General features: G+C 38.7%; 1 protein-coding gene across 3 annotated transcripts in view; it reads right to left on the minus strand.

The window, feature by feature from the left end:
- Window positions 1-23690, minus strand: part of TMC1 (transmembrane channel like 1) — a 202054-nt gene that overhangs the window by 41601 nt on the left and 136763 nt on the right. For all 3 annotated transcript variants that reach the window (XM_036239376.1, XM_036239377.1, XM_036239375.1), the window contains 3 exons: window positions 18232-18338; window positions 15480-15578; window positions 1829-1971 (listed from right to left, as the gene is read on the minus strand). In XM_036239376.1, the coding sequence (XP_036095269.1) occupies window positions 1829-1971; window positions 15480-15578; window positions 18232-18338 (349 nt within the window). The remainder of the gene's footprint in view (window positions 1-1828; window positions 1972-15479; window positions 15579-18231; window positions 18339-23690) is intronic.

A 23690-nucleotide genomic window follows, 5' to 3' on the forward strand; every position in this document is an offset into this window, starting at 1 on the left:
CAAAGTCCATCAGTAGCCTAATTGATTTTAGAACTCAGTTCCCTTATACTTGATTTGTGTGATGTATCCCAAAAAGCTACTCATGTTTTTCTTTCCAAGAATATGTTCTTTTGGGGTTGGGAGGAAGGAGAGGAAATGATAAGTGATTCTGTCCAATCACTTATATTTCATGAATTGTTTTTTCACCAAGCCTTGTCCGTCTGTGAGAAAATTATTGTAACAAATACACCAATCCATTAATGTACAACTGCATAACCTTATATGATTGCCATATCATTGGGGCTACTGGGGGACCTCAAGTCCTACCATGTTGGCTTTGTTCAATTCTTCAATAAGTGTATGAATTATAATCCTAATAAAATTATTAATATTTATCTATTACTACCAGCTAGACATGTTCTGGGTGTTCAGTATGTATTAACTCATTTAGTCCTCATAGCCATCCTAAAACCAGTTATTATAACTATTAGAGATGGGAAAATGGAGAATAGAGCACTTATGCAATTTGCCAAAGGTCTCATAGTACTTGATAGAGCTGGGATTTGAATCCATGCAAACCAGCTCGGAAGCCACCAGGATATACAGCCTCTGCAGAGTCACTGAAAGAAGCTGAGTAACTGGACATACAAAAACATGCTTCCCCAGCAACTATGGAGACTGGAGGACCAACAGAGAAATGATACTTCTGAAGCCTTTATAATAGAACTGGCATCCCTGATTTTAGTCTTACCAAATCAAAATAGTTAAAGACTAGAAATATCTAGATTTTGAAATGTAGTAGTACTTTAGCGGGTAGACAGATACCTAATATTTAAGAGCTCCAATTACACTTGGACAGGTTGATAAAAATTTTTGATTTGAGGTCTCTGGTAAGGCTTTTTCAAGTTCTAAATGCGCTTAAAACCTAAATATGATAGTGTTCTTTGGTGGAACCAGTAAGTTTGATAGGGACAAGACACAAAGTGTGTCACAGACTGTTCCAGAGAGGTCTTACTCAGGGAACTTGGACCCGTGGGCAGAGGTCCCTCCCTGAAATGAAGCAGATGGCACATTCACCCTGTGCAGAGTCAAATAAAAGGGTTGGAACATTAATTGCAGTGTTTCAACTCTTTTTCTACGCTAGTGCAGAGAATTAACTAATGGATAGATTATCAGCCCCCAATAACTGTGTTAGGTTTCTACATTGTCTTTAAGCAGAGTATTACAATTATATTTCAGGCAGGGGGAAAATTAAACTGCCATTTTATTGGTTCCCCAATAAAATTCTTCCTCATGCTCTAATAAATCCTTTTCCAAGACAAACAATGATAACACAGTTGATCATGATGGTCTGGTTGCGAGCCATTTGTTTTTGCTGTCTTATGCAGCTGAAATTTTTTGGATGAGTGATTATTCTGTTATTTTGTTTTTGTTTTTGTTTTTGTTTTTTTAAAAAAGGAACAGGGAACAACAGATTCTGCCTATTGAACTGATTCTGCAAGTCACAAACCTCTCTGGATGCAAAAAGAGGGGTCAGCAGCTGTTTCCCTGTATTGTTTGCAACTGTCACACTTTGAAGTACAAAAAAGGCACATTTAAAAACTATGCTTAAACACAGGATAAGCGTACAACCAACAGTTTAACCTAGTGAGAGGACCCAAAGGCTTGTGCTTGTGTTCAACCATTTTGTTTGGAGGATGTAATAGTCTAACATTAGCGTCAGTATTAAATGACATTTTATCTCATAGACTGCATCCTCTCAATGTGAAACAAAAATATATACATATCCATTCTCCCGTTTGATTCCAGAAATCATTGCTTACTTCCCAAGAGAACAAATGAAACTTACGCTTTAAGGACAACCAGAAAGCTGTATCCAATGCACATGATCCCCACCAGAAAATAGGAGAGCGGCAGCCTGAAATTCATCCATCCGATTGTTCGTTTATTGTCGTAATAGCCATAAAAGAGGACAGAATATTGCGCCAAGCCCTAAAATCCAACAGCAAAGCCACTTAGCAGATGTTGTAAAAAGCAACTCAAAGAAAAAAAAAAGATAGACTTTTAAGAATAACAAAATGACATTAATTTTCAGACTTGGGATATGGCCCTGACATGAGCCCTATTGTTTTGCTTCACAGAGTGAATATTTCAGCTGCCACATTGATTGACAGTCTCATAGTTTACTTGAAATTCAGGCACTTCTAAATAGACCAAACTTGTAATCAAATATAGGCTCGCTCAGCTGTGGAGCCATTACCATGAAAAGCCCATTGATTGAAGCAGCAACATACACTTCATGGTGTCATTCAACTTATAATTTTAAGAGCTAGCTTAATATTGGGAGGAGAACCTGAAACATACTTCCTCAAAGTGTTATGGTAGTCACCTGAGCCACAGTTAGATTGGTTCTCCTAAACCACAGAAGCCATCTCAGCTCAAGCAAGGAACAGGTAAAGTGACATTGGAACCAATCTTCTCAACCTTCTATTCATCACGACTATTACAGTGTTCTCCCACAATGAGCATATTTGTTCATGTAATTACATGCTCCTTCCTAAAAATGACCTACCAGAGTTGGAATCACCATTTCCCAAAGCCACCTGAGTGGAACATATGCAGAACACTGGCATACTCTGATGCTGCCTCCGTTACAGTATTCTTCATATTCACTGTGTTTTTCAAGCTCTGAATTGAAACATTGTTTCCATAGTACCATATATCCACCTCCTTAGCTTCTCTCTGACTTCACCTCTCCAGCAATAACTTAAAATTACTATGCTTTGTGAAGTGAGGAGATAATAATTTGCCAGTGTGAGGCTTCCTCTTGAGCTCAAGTGAGTCACCCTTGAATCTTAGAAAATCCAGTTGGCTGACTCTAACCAAGCCAGGGACTTTGAAGCCTACCATTGAAGAAGGGAGAAGTGGAAGAAGGCGGAAGGGGAGGAAGTGCCCTGGATGCTAATTTCCAGAGGAAGAATTAAGACAAGTAATTTTAAAAACTGCCTTAAACAAAGATAATGCCCAAATTAGAGGCCAACAGAGATCTGAAAAAACTATTGCTTTCAGAATTTTCAGCAAATTTATTTTTAATACTCTGTAAAAATTAGCAGGGGGAGGGGAGAGAAATGTCCAGAATATCTTAGAAGAGAACATGGGCTTAAGTAGAGTTGGGATGGAATAAGTGGGGTGTAGGTTAAAAAGCACTTCTCTGAACTTTATCTGCCTATATCCGCATTTTTTTTTTCAGCTCAAAAAAAGAAAAAAAAGAAAAAGAAAGAAAATTTGGGGCTAAACAACTAGTGAAAACCTTAAATAGAGGAAGCAAGCAGGCTAATCTCATGTCCCAGATAGGAAACCAAACGAACATGGACTGGCCCACTGCCCAAGATCCAGAAAGCATCCCGGGAGAATAATCATTAGCAGGATTCCCCTGCACTGGTTCCAGGGCATCTTCTTTCACATTCGGCAAGTTAAGGACTCTATTCCAGCTATTTTAAATGCCACCTCCTTCTTCCCTGTCTTCAGACTGGCCGTCCTGTCCCAGGGCAACAATAATAGAACATAGTAAGTATGGGTACTTGGCCTTTTGTGTAGTTTAAAGAGATCTCAAACAGCTTTTTGCCCACTAGTATAACATATTATTTTCCAAACTCCTCTATTTTTCCCTGCATCTAACCCTTACTTACCTCATTTCCTTCCTCCTTTCCTGACACTTAGTGATCATGGTTGTAGTAATAATCTCAATCAATAAGTTTCGTTGAGCACTTAGCATTTGCTGAGCACCTTACTTCATTTCACAGAAGCCTCAGAAGAACCTAAAGAAGTTGCTGCTGTCGGGGGAAATAGTTTTCCTCAACTCTTGATGGTTCCTTCCATGTGGAGAAGACCCCTAAATGTAACACTCCCAGGCTCTCTCCATGACCTCACACTAGCCCTAGGGAGGGGACAATAATCGGAGAGCAGAGCATGGAAAAACAAATGAGAAGAATGCGAGTCACCTCTTTTCCTCCTATTGAGAGAGCAAAATGCATGCTCTCCCACTGCTGGCGGCGGGGAAGGGGCCAATCCTGGTTTAAGGCTGCTGGGCAGAAATGCCTGGCTGTGAAGCCATTTGCCCTATTTCTGGTTAGCTCACTACTTGGTTGGACAAGGGAGCATTGTTACTTACCACCCCCTCTTGCTCTCCGTCTCAGATTAACGAAAAAAAAAAAAAATGAGTCTTAGAGATGTGAAGTAACTTGTCCAAATTCACATAGCTAGTAAGTGACAGTCTGAATTTGAACTGGGTCTGTCTGATTCAAATCCCACACGCTTAACCATTGTGCTATACTGCTTCTCCTGAGCTTTCTTTGCCTATACCAGGTCTTGTATCATGCCATCCTTTCCCAGTAAAACAAAGAAACAAGAAAACATTAGCAACCCAGCAGGGACTTTTGACCCATACCTCTGGATTGGTCCTTGGTGATGCCAAGCCCTCTTAGAAAGGACCTAATTAATGCCCCTTTTGAAAAAATTTCAGAGGACCTCATCTGCACATCCATAAATATTACAACCTGACATTTTTTTCTGATTCATAATGATGGTATTAGGATTAAGAGACACCTCTAAAATGACATAAAAGGGGAAAGGAGATATATAACAAGCATCTGGTGAACTTGCTAGGTTAGCACAATAGCTACTGGAGCATCTAGCCCATCTGGTATATGTACCATTCAACATATGTTCAATGGCTGGCACTTCATAAATATTAGATCATATCCAAAGTGGTAAGGTTTTTTTTTTTTGAATACTTATTATTTTACAAAGGCTTCTTCAAGTTTGTCTTTGTGTAAATGAAAGAGGAACTATTGAAGAGCACAATTTTTAAAAGCTTTATACAATCCATCTTGAGGGGTAGCTTTAAACACAAGTTGAAAGGCTTAAAAAAGGAATACCCCTCCCCTTTCACCCAGCCAGCTCCCCAACACTCCACACATCTTTCCCCTTTCCTTAAAGCTCCAACAGCAGACATCTGGAAGTGACTAAAATAGCAAGGACTCCAAACCCAGCCAAGGTTCTATTCGGTTTCTATGTCAGCACGCACGGCTTTCCCTGTGGGAGCTCTCTCCCACCCCAAAATCTGTGACAGAGAAACCATGGTCAGAGCCAAGTTTCAAATGAGCATAGAAAATTCCTGTCCAACTCTGGGTCCCGTGCTTCTGCATCATCTATTAAGACTCTTAATTTCTGTTTGAATACTGCAGCTGGTCTAGTCTATAGTCACTGACACTCTTCCACAAGAAAGAGAATGTTTTGATGATGTGCTCCCTAGGAAACAACTCATGTATTTATTTGTCCAACTAACTTTTAGCCAAATACTATACACAGACGGTATAGGAGGGATGATAGAGGCCCTCAAAAGAGTTCTGCACACAAAATAGCCTCTTCCTAAGTACTTACCACTTAAAATTATATAAGAACTCTGTCCTTTTGGTGTTTCACATGACTATAAATAAATACTCATTGTGAAAGTAACATTCTAACCCCAGGACGGTAAATGAGTTGCATCATCCTTAACAACTCTTTCTAATTTGTACTTATTGTCAGACCATTATTTTGGGGAAAAAAAAAAAAGCAAAAGCAAAAACAAAAACAAAAAATCATGAAGTCAAAACTGGTGGGAAAGGGAGATATAAGTTCTGAACCATGCTGAGCTTATGTGAGTGGGGAGTGGTACAACACTAGTTGTTGGGACATATTTCTGCTTCCTTTTGAGCTGTTATCAGTCATTTACACCTGAGTGGTAAAAAAATAAAAATTAAAAAAAGAAAGAAAGAAAGAAAGAAAGAAAGAAAGAAAGAAAGAAAGAAAGAAAGAAAGAAAGAGAAAGGAAAAAAAAGTTTCAAATGTGAATGAAAGGTAGATGATATTACTTAAATATGATAGAGTAGAACACAGGAGAGAAGCAAGAAGTAAAAGGCTAACACCCAATACAAAGCTCAACTAATTTCACAAGAACAGCAGCCAGTCTGGGATTTATGGGCTACATGTTGAGATCTAGTCCATGACCACACTCTTTCTCTCCCATTAGACTCACCAAACTTCCACCTAATGCTCTGCTCACCTTTGAGTTTACTTTCCTTTTGCTACAACCCAGATTCAGAGCTATAAAACAGGTGCTACACAGCTCTGAGCAAGGGAGTGCGTCAATTACAGAGAGGAAGCTAGGCTGAGCCTTAGCAGATCTAGTTCACAGTAGAGGGAATAAACATCTACCTGTTAACAGTATTATAGACAGTGAACTCTGGCCCTCAAAAAACATGAAATAGACAGTTTCTTCTGATGCCCATCCATGTATTGGTCCCCTCATCCCTCTTCCTCCTTCCCAGACAGGTGGCTTTGCTGGCTGGTGGACTCGGAACATCCAAAAGAGTTCCACCAAACTTGCTACTTCCTCCTATCCCAGGGAATGTCACCACCAACCCACCCAGTCATCTCCACCAGAAACTCGGATATTTTCATTGTCTTCCCATTTTTACCCATAAGCCACATGCAGTCACTCACTAAGTCCTGTAGTTTCTGCCTCATTAACATAACTGATATTGATCTTTTCTCTACACACCACTGCCACTTAGAGGTCCCTCTGCCTCCATCTCACATCAAATTCAACCCAATTCATGCTGGATTCACAAAGGCTCTCCTAAAGGATAACTCTGACCATCCTGCTTCAAAACCCTTGTGTTCTCCACTTCTATTATGCACATAGGATAAAGTCTGACTCTTTAGCATAATAAGTGAAACTGTCCTCCCTGATTAGACCCTCCTTTATTTGGGGGGTGGGGTGGGGTGGGGAGTAATCATACACTCATCTTTCAGCTTATCTTTCACTACACTACTCTCTCCCAAGCACCAGCTTTGATGAATCGCTAATTGGTATTCAGTGTATAGCACAATTTTGTGCCTCCATGCCACCATACATACTTGTCCCTCTGCTTGGAACACTGTTTCCAGTTGCCCTACCCATTCCAGAGCCTAGTTTATTCCTATTTGTCCTTTAAAACTAGTTCAAGATGCCTCTATAAATCCTTCACTGACCTCTATTCTAGAACAGAGCCACTTGTTATAGGGAAACAAATGGTTATTCTTTTCCCCCAGTATTTCCTTCGGGTACTCCATTCAATGAGATACTCCCTAACCCTCTTCTACCTCTTCACTCACTCCACTCCAGAGAAGTGTAGTGACTTCTCTGATTGGTAAATTTGGAATGAATTACCTGGGCTTGCCTAGCCCGAATATAACTTTCATCATGTGGGACACAAGCTGGTCCCTGGGTAAGGTGGACTAATTTGGAGTTCCCTATTAGCAAGACCATTTGGCTAAGAGTCCTTGATTGGTCCTCAAATTTGTTCTTTATTAGTAATGAATGTGGAATTTTGCCCATCTGCTTCTTCTCAAACAAAATATTCAGAACTTGAATAGGAAATAGAGTTACTATTTACTGGGTCCTCTCAAGACTCCAGTAAACTCCAACGCTGAATCCTCTCTATTATACCTCCATGTGTCTAGGACATATATCTGTTAGCTTGAGACTGTCACATTGTATGGCACATCCAGTTAGACCATAAGGTCCCCATGGGCAGAGAATAACATTAGTTATCTTTTTATTCCCAGCATCTGAAATTCGATTTATGTTTGTGGAATGACTGAATGAAAAGAATTGCTTCTGGTGGTCATTAGCAATCCTCAGTTACATTAAGTTCCTTTAAATTTTCATTTAAACCACTCTTTTATACTTTTCTGCTCTCTAGCTCTCATTTTAATAAAATAAAGTAAATCATTTACGACGGCAACATGATAATAACAATCTCATGTTGGGATTTAATGAATCAAAACCAAAAAAGTATCTGAGAGACACTGAAGTTGGCAAAACTCCTTAATTTTTTCTACTGTCTAATTGTCCAAAACTCCTACAAAACGAGACACTTCAGGGCTATAAAATGAGCTGCTATGTATGATTTCTTCCCACATATGAAAATTGGTCTTCTTTTGTTTCACAAGGTAGACATTAAAAGCATTATATTATGGTGGTTTGTTGTTCTTTGACTCCTGGGCTTGTAAATCTGTCCATTAGTTCTTTGAAGTCTTGTGAAATTACACATGAAAAAAGATGGGTGTGGTCTTCTGGGCACAGCTTTTTTTGGGAATTACCTTAGTATTATTTATTTAAGTATTATTTATTTAAAGGTAGAGAAAATATTGAGACAATTTAAAAAATTTAATTCAGAAATTATCGATTCCATATAGGTAACATATATTTTATTTCAAATATTTCAGATTAGCAAATGTAATTTATTTCAAGTACAATTATAAGCAAATGATGTCTACTGGAAATCTATGATGCTAGAAAATAGGATAAAATGTTTACAGAATTGCTTTCAAATGTTTGTAAATTTAAATAATCTATTTGTCACAGCAGATGTATTGAACTCATGATTGATGCTATTTGTACTATATAATATAATAGGTTGCAAGGTTCTGTCTAACTCAATGGCTCAGCTTATAATATATTAAGTTGTCAGCCAGTATTGAAATATTGGCCAAACTCCTACCAGGTAAATTGACTTATTCCAAATAATCTTAGTCTCTTACTTGGTCATAATGACAAGACTGTTCCTTGGTCCCCTCACATTCATCTTGTCTTTCTCCAGTCTGCTGCACTTTTCAAAAGCTAAGTCCGATAATGCCACTATCCACCCACCACCCACTTAAATTACTTTCAATTGCTCTGAGGAAAATTAAAAATTATCATGGCCTAGATCCTAGAAGGTCTCCCATGGTTCGATACCTTTTCATCTCTCCAATGCCATCTGCCCCTGTCATCCTTTCACATTCTGAGCTCTGATTTCACTAGCTGTCATTGGGTCCTCTGAGTAAGGTAATTCTCTTTTACTACAGGGCCTTTGCACTTACTATTTTCATTACGTAGAATGCCTCTGCCTTCTCTCAAACTGGGAACTTATATTGATTCTTTAGAGTCCAATTCAAAGGTTACTTTCTCAGCAAAACTCTTATTATCCAGGTCAGTTTCCCTGCTATATATTCTCTTAATACTGTTTACCTTTTTTTTCATAGCACGCGGCACAGTTGCAATCACATTTATTTTTGTGATTATTTAATTTTCTATAAGACTTCAAGTGCCTGAGGGCAGAGATCTCGTTGGGTTTTGCTCATCTTTGTTTACTGCCTAGCACACTGTCTGGTACCTAGACAATGCTCAATAAATACTCGCTGAACTGAGGAAAAGAAGACACGTTTCTGTAATGATATCCAAAGTAGTGATGCTGTTTTCATGTTGTAAGTATGGCATCAGGATCATAGGCATTCCAAATTTTCACCAAAAAAAAAAAAGGGGGGGGGCTCATCTTCAGCTTGGCAAGGTGCAGCTTAAGGGAGGTGCTGAAAACTGGAAGTTGTTGCTGAAGCAAAGAAAGCACTAGTAAAACCGTAGACCCTAAGGAATCAGTTCCCTAAGTGTAAGAGAACAACTGAATACCAAGAAAACTAAACACAGACATGGGGATCTATCTCTCCTACCATAAGCTATAGATGAGTCATACAGAAGTCCAGGAGTAGCAGGAGAAGCAAGAGAAAGAAACTAGGACCTAAAACAGAATATGAAATGTCTCTCTTTTTAATCAAACTTCATGAACTTTTGAACAAGAGGAACTGGCACTAGACGCTGAAGAAATAAAGCAAATATAGAAGCCAAGATACTGCCTAGATACAGCCCTTAGATACTGCCATCCTAGTCCCTAGGCCTGAGCAGGACCCCCTATCCCCGTACTTCCCATCCCTGCCCCCGCTTAGTGAAATTGTCAAAGGAGTCTTACTATGGATACAGGTGGATGTAGATGAGAGGAACTTCACCCTTCCAATCTTGTTATCTCCAGTCCAGGGAAGAGTCATATTTCTGAGTGTACCTGGGAATCTACGACTCAGATTTGTGCCAAAGAGGCTTAGCAGGCTGGCTTGCCCTCATAATGGATAACATAAGTTAGGAGTTCAATCTCTGCTGAGGCAGTCCTTGGCTAGGCTGAGATGATGGCTGTGGCGAGGAGGTCATGCTGGAGTATTTGAAGCTTGTTGAAACTAAGTAACAACAAGAGCAACAGCAAGACTTCTAATCTAAAATAGAGCCAGAATTGACAGACTCATAGTAGCACATAGGTATGCTGCCCAGATCATCTTCAAAAGATAGCCTGCGGTTGTTACCACTTTGGATTGACCAAAAAAGATCAAGATGTGTTCATCCTGAGACCACATACCCTTGGATGCCTCTTGCCAACAACCGAGCACAGTGAGGAACACTAGAGCCAGGTTAACCCTGAGTGCCATGGGACTCCTCCAATGGACGTCCTTGCTTGGAGACTCACCATTAACCTGGCCAGGACTTTTTGCAGAACTGTCTTGCAGTCTGAGTCTCTTCCTTCCTAATCTTCCTTTCCTCTCTCCTTTCACAGGTGTCAGACTTGCTTCGCCATCTGAAGACTCACCCCACCTACTGCTCCTTTCCCCTTTCTCATTTATACCCATCCCACCCAATTCCTCCTGCAACTAATATTTTTTGGGTGTCTCAGGAAACCTAAAATGATTTCCTCCTTTGAAAGGACTCTGAAAATAAAGATGCACTTGAATTGTTTAAATATTCCTGAAAGAAAATATGCATTATTCCGTATGTGAATCACAAGAATTTCTCTTCTAAATGTGGCCCAATACAATAAGAAATGAAGGAACTTAAGATAACCGAGATAATGTCAGAGAGGAGACATTCTCACTTTAGAAGATGATTACTTAAATGAACTGTTGATGCTGGTAGACTTAGGAACTGAACTGCTATTTGTTAACATTCATAATGTCTGTGACAGTCTTCCCTGAGGACAGACCACTAGGAGGAGATGCAGCAAAAGTGGGAAGGGCAGAGGAACAGGCTCTGGATGATATGTTGGAGTAAAACAAACAATTTGACATTAAAGGTAGCCACATTTTAATTTGAATTTCAATGCCTCCTCTAATTACATGTGCTGTCTTTGGCAGACTAACTTCTCTGAGACCCAATTCCCTCAACTATACAATGATTACTGATCCTCATCTTGAAGGATTGTTATAAAATGTATTATTTTGGCCTGCTTAACACATAACAGGTGTTAATTTTGCCCTCCGGCCCAGCAGAACAGGGGAGGCAAAGTTGACTTGCCATCCATCTAGAGCAATGTATAACATGCCCTCAAACTAGAAAGCTAAATGCATTTCCCTTGACTTACAACTCAAATCTTTATGGGAAGGATATTATCTCATCTCACCCTCTGATATCAGCTCAAACTCCTTCCAAATTCCATCTCAGGTCCTCCCTCTCTGTCCCTTACAATAATATCAAAATTATACAGTCTCTTACTCTTTATCATTCCTATGTCATTCTTGTGTCTCCAAGTATCTTGCCAATACATACATCTTCTTTTTACTGAGTTAAACTCATTTTTCTAATTATTTCTAATTAAACTCATTTTTCTAATTATACAGTTTCAAATGATAGCACTTCTACTAATTTGATTTATACAATATATATTAGATAATCTCCCTATTTTTTATTATTTTAATCAAATATATTTCCCCCTGATCAATACGATCAATCGCTGGGTACTCAATAAAAGGTTTAAAATATGGTGCTTTGTAAAATGGTGACTTTGAGAAGACACAAGACTGACTACCCTAGCATATATCAAATGGCACTTGTCTACTATTACCTAAAGGGAATTTGGATGAGTTGTGATATATGTTTATAAGTGACAGAACAATGAGCTTCCAAGGGGTTACTGCCAGGGCTGGGAAGTTCCAGGCTTCCAACATGAAGCTCAATAGAAGAGCAGCTCCCTATAACGTCCCCCACCCCCACCATAAAGGTTTTCTGGCCCTTCCTATCTTACAGGCTTTTCTACCACAAGAGGTCATGCTTGCATCTATATACAGTGCTCTATAAATCTTTTCTGCTTCTCATCACCTGCATCTATGTGGCATTGCTTAGCTAAGCTGGCACATTAATCTTCTTAGATGCCACAAACCAATGTCACCATGGCTGTAGGACCCTGGCTGTTGTGTTCTTACCTTTCTATTCATTTCAGTTACAGGAAAACCATAAAAAGAAGAAGACTAGAATAAAAAAAAATCAACCAGGGTGGGTCAGAACCAAGATAGTGCTAAATCTGACCTCATTCTACCCTGATTATAACACATTAGCATGCTGACAAACCTGCTGGTATCATGACAGATCTACTCAGACCATATAAGGGCAGAAAAAGGGGTGGTGTCCCATGTCTTAGAAAAGACCAGCCCATTCCCCCAATACCTAATGCATATGTCTCCCCATCGTTATGTTGCTTCCATAATAATCTCCCCCAGATTTTTCTGTGATGAGCAGTAGATTTGTGAGTGTAACTCCCATTTCCCCCTTCTCTGGCCATCGAATTATAACTTGCGCTGCTGAAGGCTCAGCTTCAGTTTTGTTTTGGATCATAGACACCGAAGAGACAAAGGATCCTTAGAAAAAAAGGATCCTTCTGGGGGACCAGGTTCCCACAGTAGGGGCCTGGGAGACCTAAATTGGTAACACCAACTCATGGCCAAATTAGACTGTTCAGGGACCAGTAATCAGTAATCTCTGTCCTGGGCCTAAAATGTATCTTTTCTTCCTGGAATTTCTGGAAGTGCAGAATTCTGAGTTTTCAGGGATCTCAAGGACATTTGGTCAACAGTTTTCTCCACAGTGCCATGATAGATGGAATACTGAGCTGTCTATTTAGATCATCTTATAATACGGAGTGGGCTCCTTTATGAGGTAATTGTTCAGATGATCAAGTAAAGAACTCAGGCAAGATTAAATATCAAATCTGTCATTCTATGTGAGAAGCTAATTTGGGAATTACATGTTTATCGTGAAGGGCGAAAATGGGATCCAACTGCTTCAACTCCTACTCCCCTTGTGAAAGAGATATGGCGTTAAACAGAGCCACTCTGTGTTCCAGACACAGTCAGTAAGAAGGCTGTTGGAAATCACTGCAGGAAAATTACAGACAGAAACAGGACATAGAAAGAGCCTAGATTAGGGGTCACTCATTAGCTGTAAGATTCTGAATACGCTTCTGCGACTCAAAGTTTCCCTAATTTTATAATGTGGGACATGGGATGAAAGATCTCTAAGGACAGACACTTCCATCTCTAAAAATATCTTATTTTGTGATTCATGCCAAATAATTGAGTAGTTACAATATACAGAAAAATTAAGAAAGCTTATTTTTAAAAATATCATTTTGATGGCTTTCTTATTTTCTCTTGACCTTTTAACAATCTCTCATGGCCTTAGAATCATTTTTCAGGCAGCCTTAGAATTATAAAGGAAAATGAATATTAGAAGATACTACAGTTTCTGTCTTTTTCTATCCTCCTATAAATAATATTTCACCAAATCGGACATGAAAGAGCTGTTAAGGGTGGTAGTAAAATCCTAGTGAGCCCACTATTGGCCAAACCATTTCTCCCCAGCTTTCTCGTGCATTCACCTGCTAGACCCTCCAGTCTACCCTGAGTAGATCTCTTAAAGCCACCTTCCTCCTCACTTTTTCAACTGATTAATATCCTTTAAATCTCAAATGGACATTTTTTCCAAAACTTTCAGTCTCAGTTATTTGACAAATGTATATGTGCTTAAACTTCAGAAATATATGTTTAAAAATCAAAAAACCTTTTGTTCATATTTTTTTAAGTCTTCCCTTCTCTGGTTATGACTAAACATAAGAAAATGCCAATAATATTACTAGTTCTTCTCCTTATTAACTAGAATATAAGTTTATTATCTTTCTAAGTAAAAGAAGAAAATGAGAAATCAAAATAGTTTGGGGGGTATAGTTATAAATTTTTTGAAATTTAAATAAGAAAAGAGTGGGGAGAGAGAGAGATGGAAGCAGTAAGAAGTAATAGAAAGGAGAAATAAAAGATAAGAAGTAAAAGCTAACTGAGAGGCCATCTCCTTTATGAAACTCCAACTTCCCCAAGCGAATTTAACAACCACTTCCTCCAGACTTCCCAGTATCTTTTTTTTTTCATTTTCTAACTTAGTACCTAACATATTTTATACTAGTTACCTATGTATCTTTTTTTTGGCTATCATGAGTAACTTGAGGTCAAAAATCATGTCACATTCGTCTTTGTAAAACTGTTTATATTCAATAAAAAAATGTTTAATTGAAATGAAAATTCTCACTGACAGGGTTAATTTATGATTCCAAATGCTCCTAAGTGGGAGCTGCCACTACGCCTTATGCTTATTCCATAGCTTTTCTTGTTTATTCAGAGACTGGGAACCTTAACATTTTCTGGTACTGCCCACGTAAGTTAATTTCTCTTGTTCTTATCTCAAGGCTCTACAAATCTTCTTCCTTATTCAGATTGTCAGTCAACAAGATTCATGAAGCCTCTATTGGTTGATCATTATATTAAGGACTTCAAAGAAGATGTAGTTCACGTGTCCCCTCCCTTCTTTAGGAAGCTCACAATTAGGGCAGTGGGGGGGGGGGGAGGGTTGAGGGTAGAATTCAAACCATCTATGAAACAGACATTAACACCATGTATATAAAGACTGTTCATTGTTCTCTCCTTTCTTCATTCCTCAGTCTATATAAAATTTTATTCTCATTTGCTTTTCAAAAATTCCTTGAATCATCAGTTCCCTAATCTCCACCTTGCTACTGTCCCGCCCTCCACACTTTCAAATAGTCTCAAATGCAGTCACTATTTTAAAAAGAGTGTGGAACTGAATAGCTGTCACAGACTTGAATTACACTTTGAAATGATTTTTCAGTGGGCAGGAATGAGTCTCTGCCATAACAGTAAATCCCAACCAGGAGAGCTCAAAGAGTAATACTCATTTTAGTACTCCAGCGGAGTAATGCTCATTTGGGTACCACAATCAAGTAATCTTAATTTTAATATCAATTAGAATTTAGAATTTTGTATTGCTTGTATTTAATATTTAGCTTTATTTAGTATTGACTATTCAGTAATATTAATAGACTTGTTTAGGAAGTGAAGAGGTTAATATGTAATGTAAGAAGCTCTAATATCCTGAGAATCCAACAAGATTTTCCAAAAAGTACATCTGCAAACTCTTCCTTTGTTCTTTTGCAAAGCCAGAAATAAGAATATTTGCTTAAAGTCTTTGAACCCTGAGCTCACCTTCATTCAGTAATCTATATACCTATTTAATCATATTATCATATTTCCAAACCTTATTCTCTCTCTCTCTCTCTCTCTCTCTCTCTCTCTCTCTCTCTCTCTCTCTCTCTCTCTCTCACCAGGAGTAGAAACATCTCTCTTAACATCTTTATCTAGCCCCAGAAAAGAAGGCCAAAGGGTTTCAGAATAAGGAAAAATCCATCCTCCTACCAACACAGCTGTGTGGTGACACTTACGTTGAAGTCATACAACACACCGAAGTTCGCTGCAGATGCCTCTTCAGCTCTGGGAACTGTTTTTCTAGGTAAACTGCCATATGGCAAACCCCAGAGGTACTATGTGCAGAAGTAAAGAAAGCAGTTAACAATTGGAAACAAAGTCTGAACCACACATGTGATCACAAATGGTTTTGTTTAAAAACACTTCTGAAGCTTTTTCATGAGGACTCTGTGGATCTCCATGTGGGGTCCATTTTCTGGGAATCAACTATTAAATTCAGAATTGAAAACAAAGGGAATGCTGAGGGCCCTGCATTCTGAGTTCAGTGGACCACCAGGAGTTGGGCCAACCACATTGCCCAGAAGACTACTCACCACCACCTTCAAACTGGTCTCATTTACAGGAGGTCTGGAAAGCAGAGAGGTGGCCTTTGGGGGACTATAGTGTTACAGAAAACGGTACTACCCACATCTTCATGTGGAGTGGGGAATGGAGGAAGAATCCCTCATGTTAAGAAAAAGAATTCTTAGGAGAATCGGACAATTTGAGGGCAACAATATGAGGGAAGACTGCACCCTGATTATCATATGTTCTTCACCACCAATTCAGGTTTACTGCCCTGATTTGTGCTATCAGATTAGAAGAGAAGTTATTAGGGGTGAAGCCAGCGCATAACAGGGCAAGAATAGTGTGATAACAGGAGCCTTGATGAGAGCTGAAAAAAGCATTCCTTTAGACCCAGGGCAGGCACATGGTTTGCTGAGCAGGTGATGCTTCTTATGTGAGAAGAAACTCTCTTTTCTTGGGTGCGGAGTTTGACAGGATAAGGGCTGGAAATCAGCCCCTTCTCCCTCTCTCCACACAAGCTCCCTGCTTCTATTGCAGCCCTGCAGCCCCTCTGGCTTCCTGGGACTAAAAAGAACAGAGAGTGAGTGTACCCACGCTATCTCACCCCAAAGTTGGGAGCCGCAGAGGATAGAGAAGATTAGGGCCTCGGGCTTGTCCAGGGACACAGGGAGTTGGTCAAAAGGGCATATGCATCAAAGGAACGCTGAGTGAAGCTTCTGGGTGCAGCTGAAAAGCGGACTCTTGTTACCAGGAGGTGACCAGCCCCGCCTCTGGTGGATCTGTAAAGTTAACATGCAGGGTGCCCATTCTTTTTTGTTCTTTTGCTGGAGTTGGTAATCATTATTCAGAAAACAGAATGCCCCTAAGCATTTAATACCACCTGTAAAAAAAGCATCTAAAGCTAATATACTTCCTAGTGCCAGAAATACATCCAATTGAACACACAGAAGCTCCCTCCACTACATACTATCAGGGATTCTGCAATTTCATACAGTTGGAATGAATTGGTTACAACCTTTCATTTTCTCCACATGGGGGCAGCATAGTGTGGGGGAAAGAGTAAATGCAGTTAATAAAACTCCATATATAAGGAGTGTCATAGTACCTGGAGTTGAAATTTCAGGTTTCCTTAGAGAGATGAGCAAAAATAAAGCTGGAGTTAATTTGAAATAGATAAAATACATACATTCTGCTGCATCTCCTGAAAGTTTTTGCTTTGGAGATGAACTATACAGGACTTCTGATCTGTGCTGTCTTCTAAAGGCCAAATAGCTGTAGACCCCCAGAATTACCTCAGGAATTATAAAAGCTAGTGGATTAGGATGCAAAAAATATAATCGTGGATCCTAATCCCAGATCAACTTTAAAAAAACAAAACTCACTCTGAGACATTAGCTAAATCCAATAAGCATTATGTGATTCAGTTTTCACATTTTTTTAAGTGGGGGAAGAAAAACTCTTCTATAGTCTACCTCATTAATTTGTTGTGAGGTTCGTTAAGTAAAACAAGTGAAAGTGCTTTGCACTATTAAAACCCAAAAACTCTTTATGAATGTAAGGCACTATGCATATTATTATGCTAATGAGAGTCCTGATACAGAACCCGGCCTTGATTCTAAATCATGGGGATAAAAACTCACTCAAAATAGTAGCTGTTGTCAATGCTGTATTGAACAAAGTGGCTTTATAATATCGGTACCTAAAAAGACACTTTGTAGGAAAAATAGAGCCTAACTCAGTTTTTGTATGGTAAGCATCCAAAAGGTCAGAGTTATTTAACTTCACGTGGGTGAAGACCCCAACCTCACTCTTGTTTCTTGGCCTTAGCCGACCCTTCCCATATCATCAGGACTTTTCCCCCTTCTTTAATCTGGACCCTCTGTTTTACTGTACTCTCTGACCTTGGTTCTAAAGACCCTACCCTACTACATGTGTGTACGTGTTATTTTACTTTATATCTAAAAGAAAATTGCTCATGTTGTGTTCCTTTAGTAGAGAAAAGTTGAATGTCTTGGGTTGCATTAAAAAGCATTTCTTTCAAACCAAATTTGGCAAAATAAGTAAATACAACTCACAGGTGTCAAAGCCTTTCTCTTGGACAATTAACATCTGGGTACAAGGGCCACTTTGGGAATCTGACAGAAGCTACAAATCTTTCCACACAAAAATGTACATATAAACATACACATGACATTTTATATATGATTTCAGGAGGCTCGTGCATCCTCTGTAGCAAGGATTAGAAATTTTGGCCCATGGGCACCATTTTAGAGATTAACCTTGCAACTAATACTATGACTCTCAGAGTAAATGAAACCAGCTAGTTATTCTATCCTTAAAGAGGAAAAACGTTTTCTAGGAGAGTGACCACATGAGATACCTGTTGCAGCATGTTTTGCAAACTGGGAGTCAAAGTCTTACCTCTGGCAACATGATGAGGGTAAAGGTCAGGACGAAGAGAACCATGTTTACTCCATACATCCACCTCAAGAAGAGGAAGTATGAGGCCACCGATGAACCAAACTGGCCTATTAAAAAGAACATTAAAAAGGTTGAAAGTAATGGAGGGAGGGAGAGAGGAGGCAAGAGAATTAAAATGTTAATCAAGCCACATTCAGAGACTGCAATATGTAGATCAGCCCTGCAGCCAGGCCAAGAGGACAACTTCAGAACAAAGGAAGATTTCTGTTGGGATTGCTAACAGCTCATTCTCCACACCTGTGTAGGGGGAAAAGGAACCAAGAGTCATTCCCTAGAGCTAAAACCATGGGCTCAGAACCTGTGGATTAAAGGCTGGGAACTGCCAGCAGGCCTTTCACTCTGCATATTCTTACCTTTTCAAGCTACATATCTTTCCCCTTAGCACTGTATGTCCATATCAAAGGAAACTGGGTTAACAGAGTCTTAAATAACAATTTACAGGAATTAAAGAATGATACATAAACTGAATTCTCCAAACACTCAGGGTCCCTCTCAGTGCCTTTACTCTGTCTCTCTCTCTCACTGTGTCTCTCACTGTCCGTCTCACTTTCTGCCTTTGAGAGGAGACCACACTTTCTGTGGAGTGTTATCGCTTTTCTGATAAATCTTCCTTTTGACTCTGCTTTCGGTGTGTGTGTGTTGAATCCTTTCTACACTCTCTGCCAAAGAATCCTCTTCTCTCAGTGCAGAGCTTGGTTCATACCCTCCCCCACCCCCACCCCTACCCACCCCAGCCACTCAAGGAAGAAAACAAAACAAAAGCTTTGTCTTGTTGCTTTCTAAAGTAAATCTGCTCTTTGCAACACATTGCTTTTGTTCACCTATATAGTCTCTAGCATTCTTCTGTTTCTATCTAGGAAGAGAAAATGTTAATTATGATGGAACTACTCTCTATTATGTAAATGTAGTTGTATAGAATTATTATAACCTATGCCTTTAGAGTCCATCCTGGGAAAAGCTGCCTTTAGTTAAGCAGCTAGGATTGCCATCTGAAGAGCTCATTTTATTCCTTGAATTAATACAGTTTAAGTGAGTAAAAATATGTAAAGTGGTTATTACAGGGCCTGGCCAGTAGCTAGCTGTCATTATAATTATGTTTGCTGCACTTCTTCCTCCTTTTTCTCAGGCAAACAATACTCCTCTCAAAAAAGGTACCATATCCCTACAGGCCCTCTTGTGCTGTTTCCCCACATTAGTGACATTTTACAAGTATACTGCAGAAGCTGAAGTTCATTCATTCACTCCACACATTTTTACTAAGCATATTCTGTCAGGAATCGTCGTCACAGACAGGGTTACTATCTTACTACAACTTACATTTTAGTGAGGTGTAAAAACAACAAATATGAGAGAATTTAAATATTCAAATATACATATTTAGGATATGTACCATATATATTATATATTTTATTATGTAGCATATATTCTATGTGTATGGCATATTATATATGCATATTATTACATATTATATGTATATGTGCTATAATGGCTAACATATGGATTATCATATATATTATATGACATATAAAACATGTAATATGACATAATTGTATTATTATATAAATTACATACATAATAATTATAGCCAGATAGTTTGTACAGAGAGGGAGATAAAGGACTAAAGGGTCGCTTTAGATAGGTTGCTCAAGGAAAATAAATGAAAGGAGGTAACATTTGAGCAGAGATCTGAAGTTGGAGGAAGAGGCAGCAACACCCCCAGCTGGAGAAAAGCAGCTCAAGCAGAGGAAAGACCGAGAACAAATATCAGTCTCAAGGGAGGTAAGGGCTCTGGATAATCGAGAAACAAACCCAAGGCCTGTAATAGGAGCACAGTGAACAAGAAGCCAAACTACATTGTAGTTACAAAAAAAAGTGAGGATTTTATTTTAAATGTGATGAGAAGTCATTGATGGCCGTTAAGTGGTGGGGCTGGGGCAGGGGCGGTTATGACCTTTAAGAAATTACTTCAGCTTTGGAAAATAAATTGGGAGGGGATAGGTAAGAATGTTCTGTCAACTCACACCTGCTCTAAACAGTAAAAATTGAAGTGATCTGTTTAATGTTTACTGACTAAGAAAAAAATAAAAGCATTCTCTTAAGTCAGAGAATGGAAGAGAAGAAAAAACAGGAATTTGAAGTCTCAGGTTGAGACTTCATTGATTTATAAAAGCCAAAGTTTCTTTGATAATCACTTAAAGTTCAACATCAAATTGCTCATTTTCCCAGTCTCCCCAGTTCTCATTTTCAGTTGCCCAAGAAGAAACAAAGAACAGCCTCCACCACCTGTTACATAAACCCCTTTGCCTTGTCTCATTCAGCAAAGCACCTCCAGTGACCAATGGTTTCCTCAGGCCTCTGGCTTTGAAACGTTATTACAGGAGGAGGAAGGTTTATGTGGAGAATATTGCAGCCTCCAATTACTAAGTTGAGGCTGTGTTTACATAAGAGTGATATCTCTATTTCTGGCACGTAGTCTGTTCTTTAGGTATCATCGTACTTATCCCCATGATGTGGCAGCAGTTTTTACAGAAACTCAAAAGGAAGTCAATATCTAAGTGGGCATTTGGAAAGAAATAAATTATTTTGAAGTCTGGAATATTTAGATTCATTTCACTTTGTAGAGGGGTGGGAGTTCTACAAGATTTCTAAAAGCATGTGGTTTTGATAAACATGCCCCTCCCCACATGTTCTGTAACCAGATGCACAGGCCTGTATACAGAAAGGCTAACGCAGACCTGTCCCTCTGAGGACATCTGACCACCTGCCTGTCTCGCAGTGATTTCATATTGTTTCATGGCTGCTATCTATGTTCTCTGGTAACGATTACTTGAGGACTCCCTCAGCCAGGTTCATTCATTATGTTTTATTGAAAGTAGTAGACTTCCAGGTTGTTAGTCATTACAGTTATTCATTAACTTGAAGAAAACCTTGTCTTCAGGTATTTAGTGTAAATTTTTCCCTGAAAACACATTTAAGATCCTCTGGTACAGAGTCCCAAGCACAGGATACTGACACTTCTTTTCTTCCTTCCTTACATTTTTCCTTCCTTCCCTCTTCCCTTCCCTCCCTCCCTTTCTTCTTTCCTTCCTTCCTTCCTTTTACAGTTTTTCTCTTCTAATTAGCACTATGCCCCCCCCTTTCTCAGGCCCCAATACACAACCCCTGGCCAAAGAGTTTCTTAAGTCGAATATAGAGTATAAATACACCTAAAGGTAAAAAAAAAAAAAAAAAAAAAAAAAAAGGAGTCCATTAAAATGTACACCCTCTGCCATATATAAACCATAGTCATTATGGATGAAATATACTTTAGACTCCAAAGCTTTCAAACTCTAGTGTACAGACTTGAAAGTAACTTCACAATAATTTTATTTGGAAATAGAGAAGTGACATCTATTTATTTTCTTTACTGAATCCTAAGTGCAAAGAAAACGAATTGCAGGAAAATAGATTTCACTAAAACCAGAGTGATTGTAGAAAAGACACAGACACGGGTCAAAAAAAAAAAACAAAACAAAAAACCGAGTAATCCAAAAGCAATGTTCCTTTTACATGACACCTACCAATGGCAGAGGGGTGAGAACAATAACAAAACAAAGAGCTTAAATGAGAGAAAATAAATCAACTGGTTGACATTAAATTCCATAGGACCTTTCCCTGTCTCAACACAAAAATGAAAAAGAAATTTTCTCTCTTCACGTCCATTTATCCTGGCAGTTCTCTCCTACTAGACATTGTTGGCTAAAACAAACATTCACTAAACACAGAAATCTTACTGTAATGTGGCTAAAAGAGCATGAAGTCATTTCCATGTGCTTAGTCTCTGAGATAGAACATATTTATTCTTGTAAACAAGAATGAGTAATAATAATAACGACTTATATAGCTTGATGGGCAATTATGTGTACTAAGAACTTTAGCAGCATCAACTCATTTTACTGCTTCTGGAACCTGGTAAGGTTAAGTGTTAGTGGATGGGAATAAAAAACTTAAACATAGACAATGCCTGAACCAAGACTTATTAGTAATAATAACAGCTACCATTGGATAAATCTTTGTTTCAGACATCTATTTGATCTCTGCATATTAACTTATTTAACCATCATCAAAACTCTGCAGGAAGCGAATTATTGTACTTCCACAGTTACAGGGACTTAGGCCCATAGGTTACGCAGCTAATAATGACAGAGCCAGGGTTACATAGGTAGTTACATAGGCAAAAAATGATGAAGCCAGGTAGTCTTGATCTATAGGTATTTGACTCCAAATCTAGATCTCTTATCTGCAGTGCTGTATGGCTCCTCAAGTAGAACCATAGTTTAATTTTTTAAAAATATGCCACATAGAATAAATAAGCACGGGTTGTGTACATCTGAAAGGATAAAGACAATGTCCATCAATCAGCAAAGGCCAGTCAAATTCACACACTCAGATGGTATCCATAAATGACCAATTCTTCTTTTTTCTTTAATCTAACTGACAAATGCTGTTTCCAGAGTGAATCACTGATATACTAAAACAGAGTCTTTGGCATGTGTTAATGTGCTGCCTTAAGCTTATGCAATATTCTTGTTCCTGAATTTTCTTGTTTGTCTTTTAAATTATAGTGAACATTTTGCCTCTCCTTCTGCTTATTTATTATTAAGGCAAAGTAACTTGTGGTTTGTCATCATGCATAATTTTCTCTTGAACAAGACAAGCAGGTAAATATGAGCATTTATAAATGGGAAAAAAAACAATTAAATCACCTGCTGTATGAGTACAGTAAGAGTACCATCTTGTTAGGCTATGATACAGAGGCATTTCTTTCAAACTGGTCTAGGCATAGAGAATTAAACATGGCACACGTGATTCGTATTTTCTGGAGCCCTTAAGCCAACAAAGAAATATGAGATTTAAACTTTGTGCTTAGAGTAGCCCATTTGAAGATCTTTCCAGTCTGAAATACAGGTCATCACACATCAATTTTGATGCTGTATTCTACTATTAGAAAGAAGTAGATTTCGATTCTAAGAATTCAATTATTTGATCCATGGTTTTAATAGTACTGTTAGTGTCACAAAGGGTATATATTACATTTCCCAGGAGTAAAATGTGCAGCTTCATCAGCAAAAGATGCAATGTGGTTAATAAGGTGCATTCCTGTGGGTAACCTGGGATTTTAGGCATAGCCTCTTTACAAGGTTGGCATAACTGTAAAACTCCATGGCATCTCCATTTGACACAGAACTTCACAGCATCCCTTTGTGGCAAGAATTACTAATCTATTTTTATGTGAAAAAAATTGGAACTCATCAGGTGAGTACTTGATCCACACTGGTAAAGAAATCCGGATCTTACTGAAACCAAGATGGAAACAGCATGAGTTTTAGACTTTATTTGCATTCCCTTCTTGATTCTGT

The sequence above is a fragment of the Rousettus aegyptiacus genome, unplaced genomic scaffold (assembly GCF_014176215.1).
Source record: "Rousettus aegyptiacus isolate mRouAeg1 unplaced genomic scaffold, mRouAeg1.p scaffold_m13_p_3, whole genome shotgun sequence".
NCBI classification, from domain to species: Eukaryota; Metazoa; Chordata; class Mammalia; order Chiroptera; family Pteropodidae; genus Rousettus; species Rousettus aegyptiacus.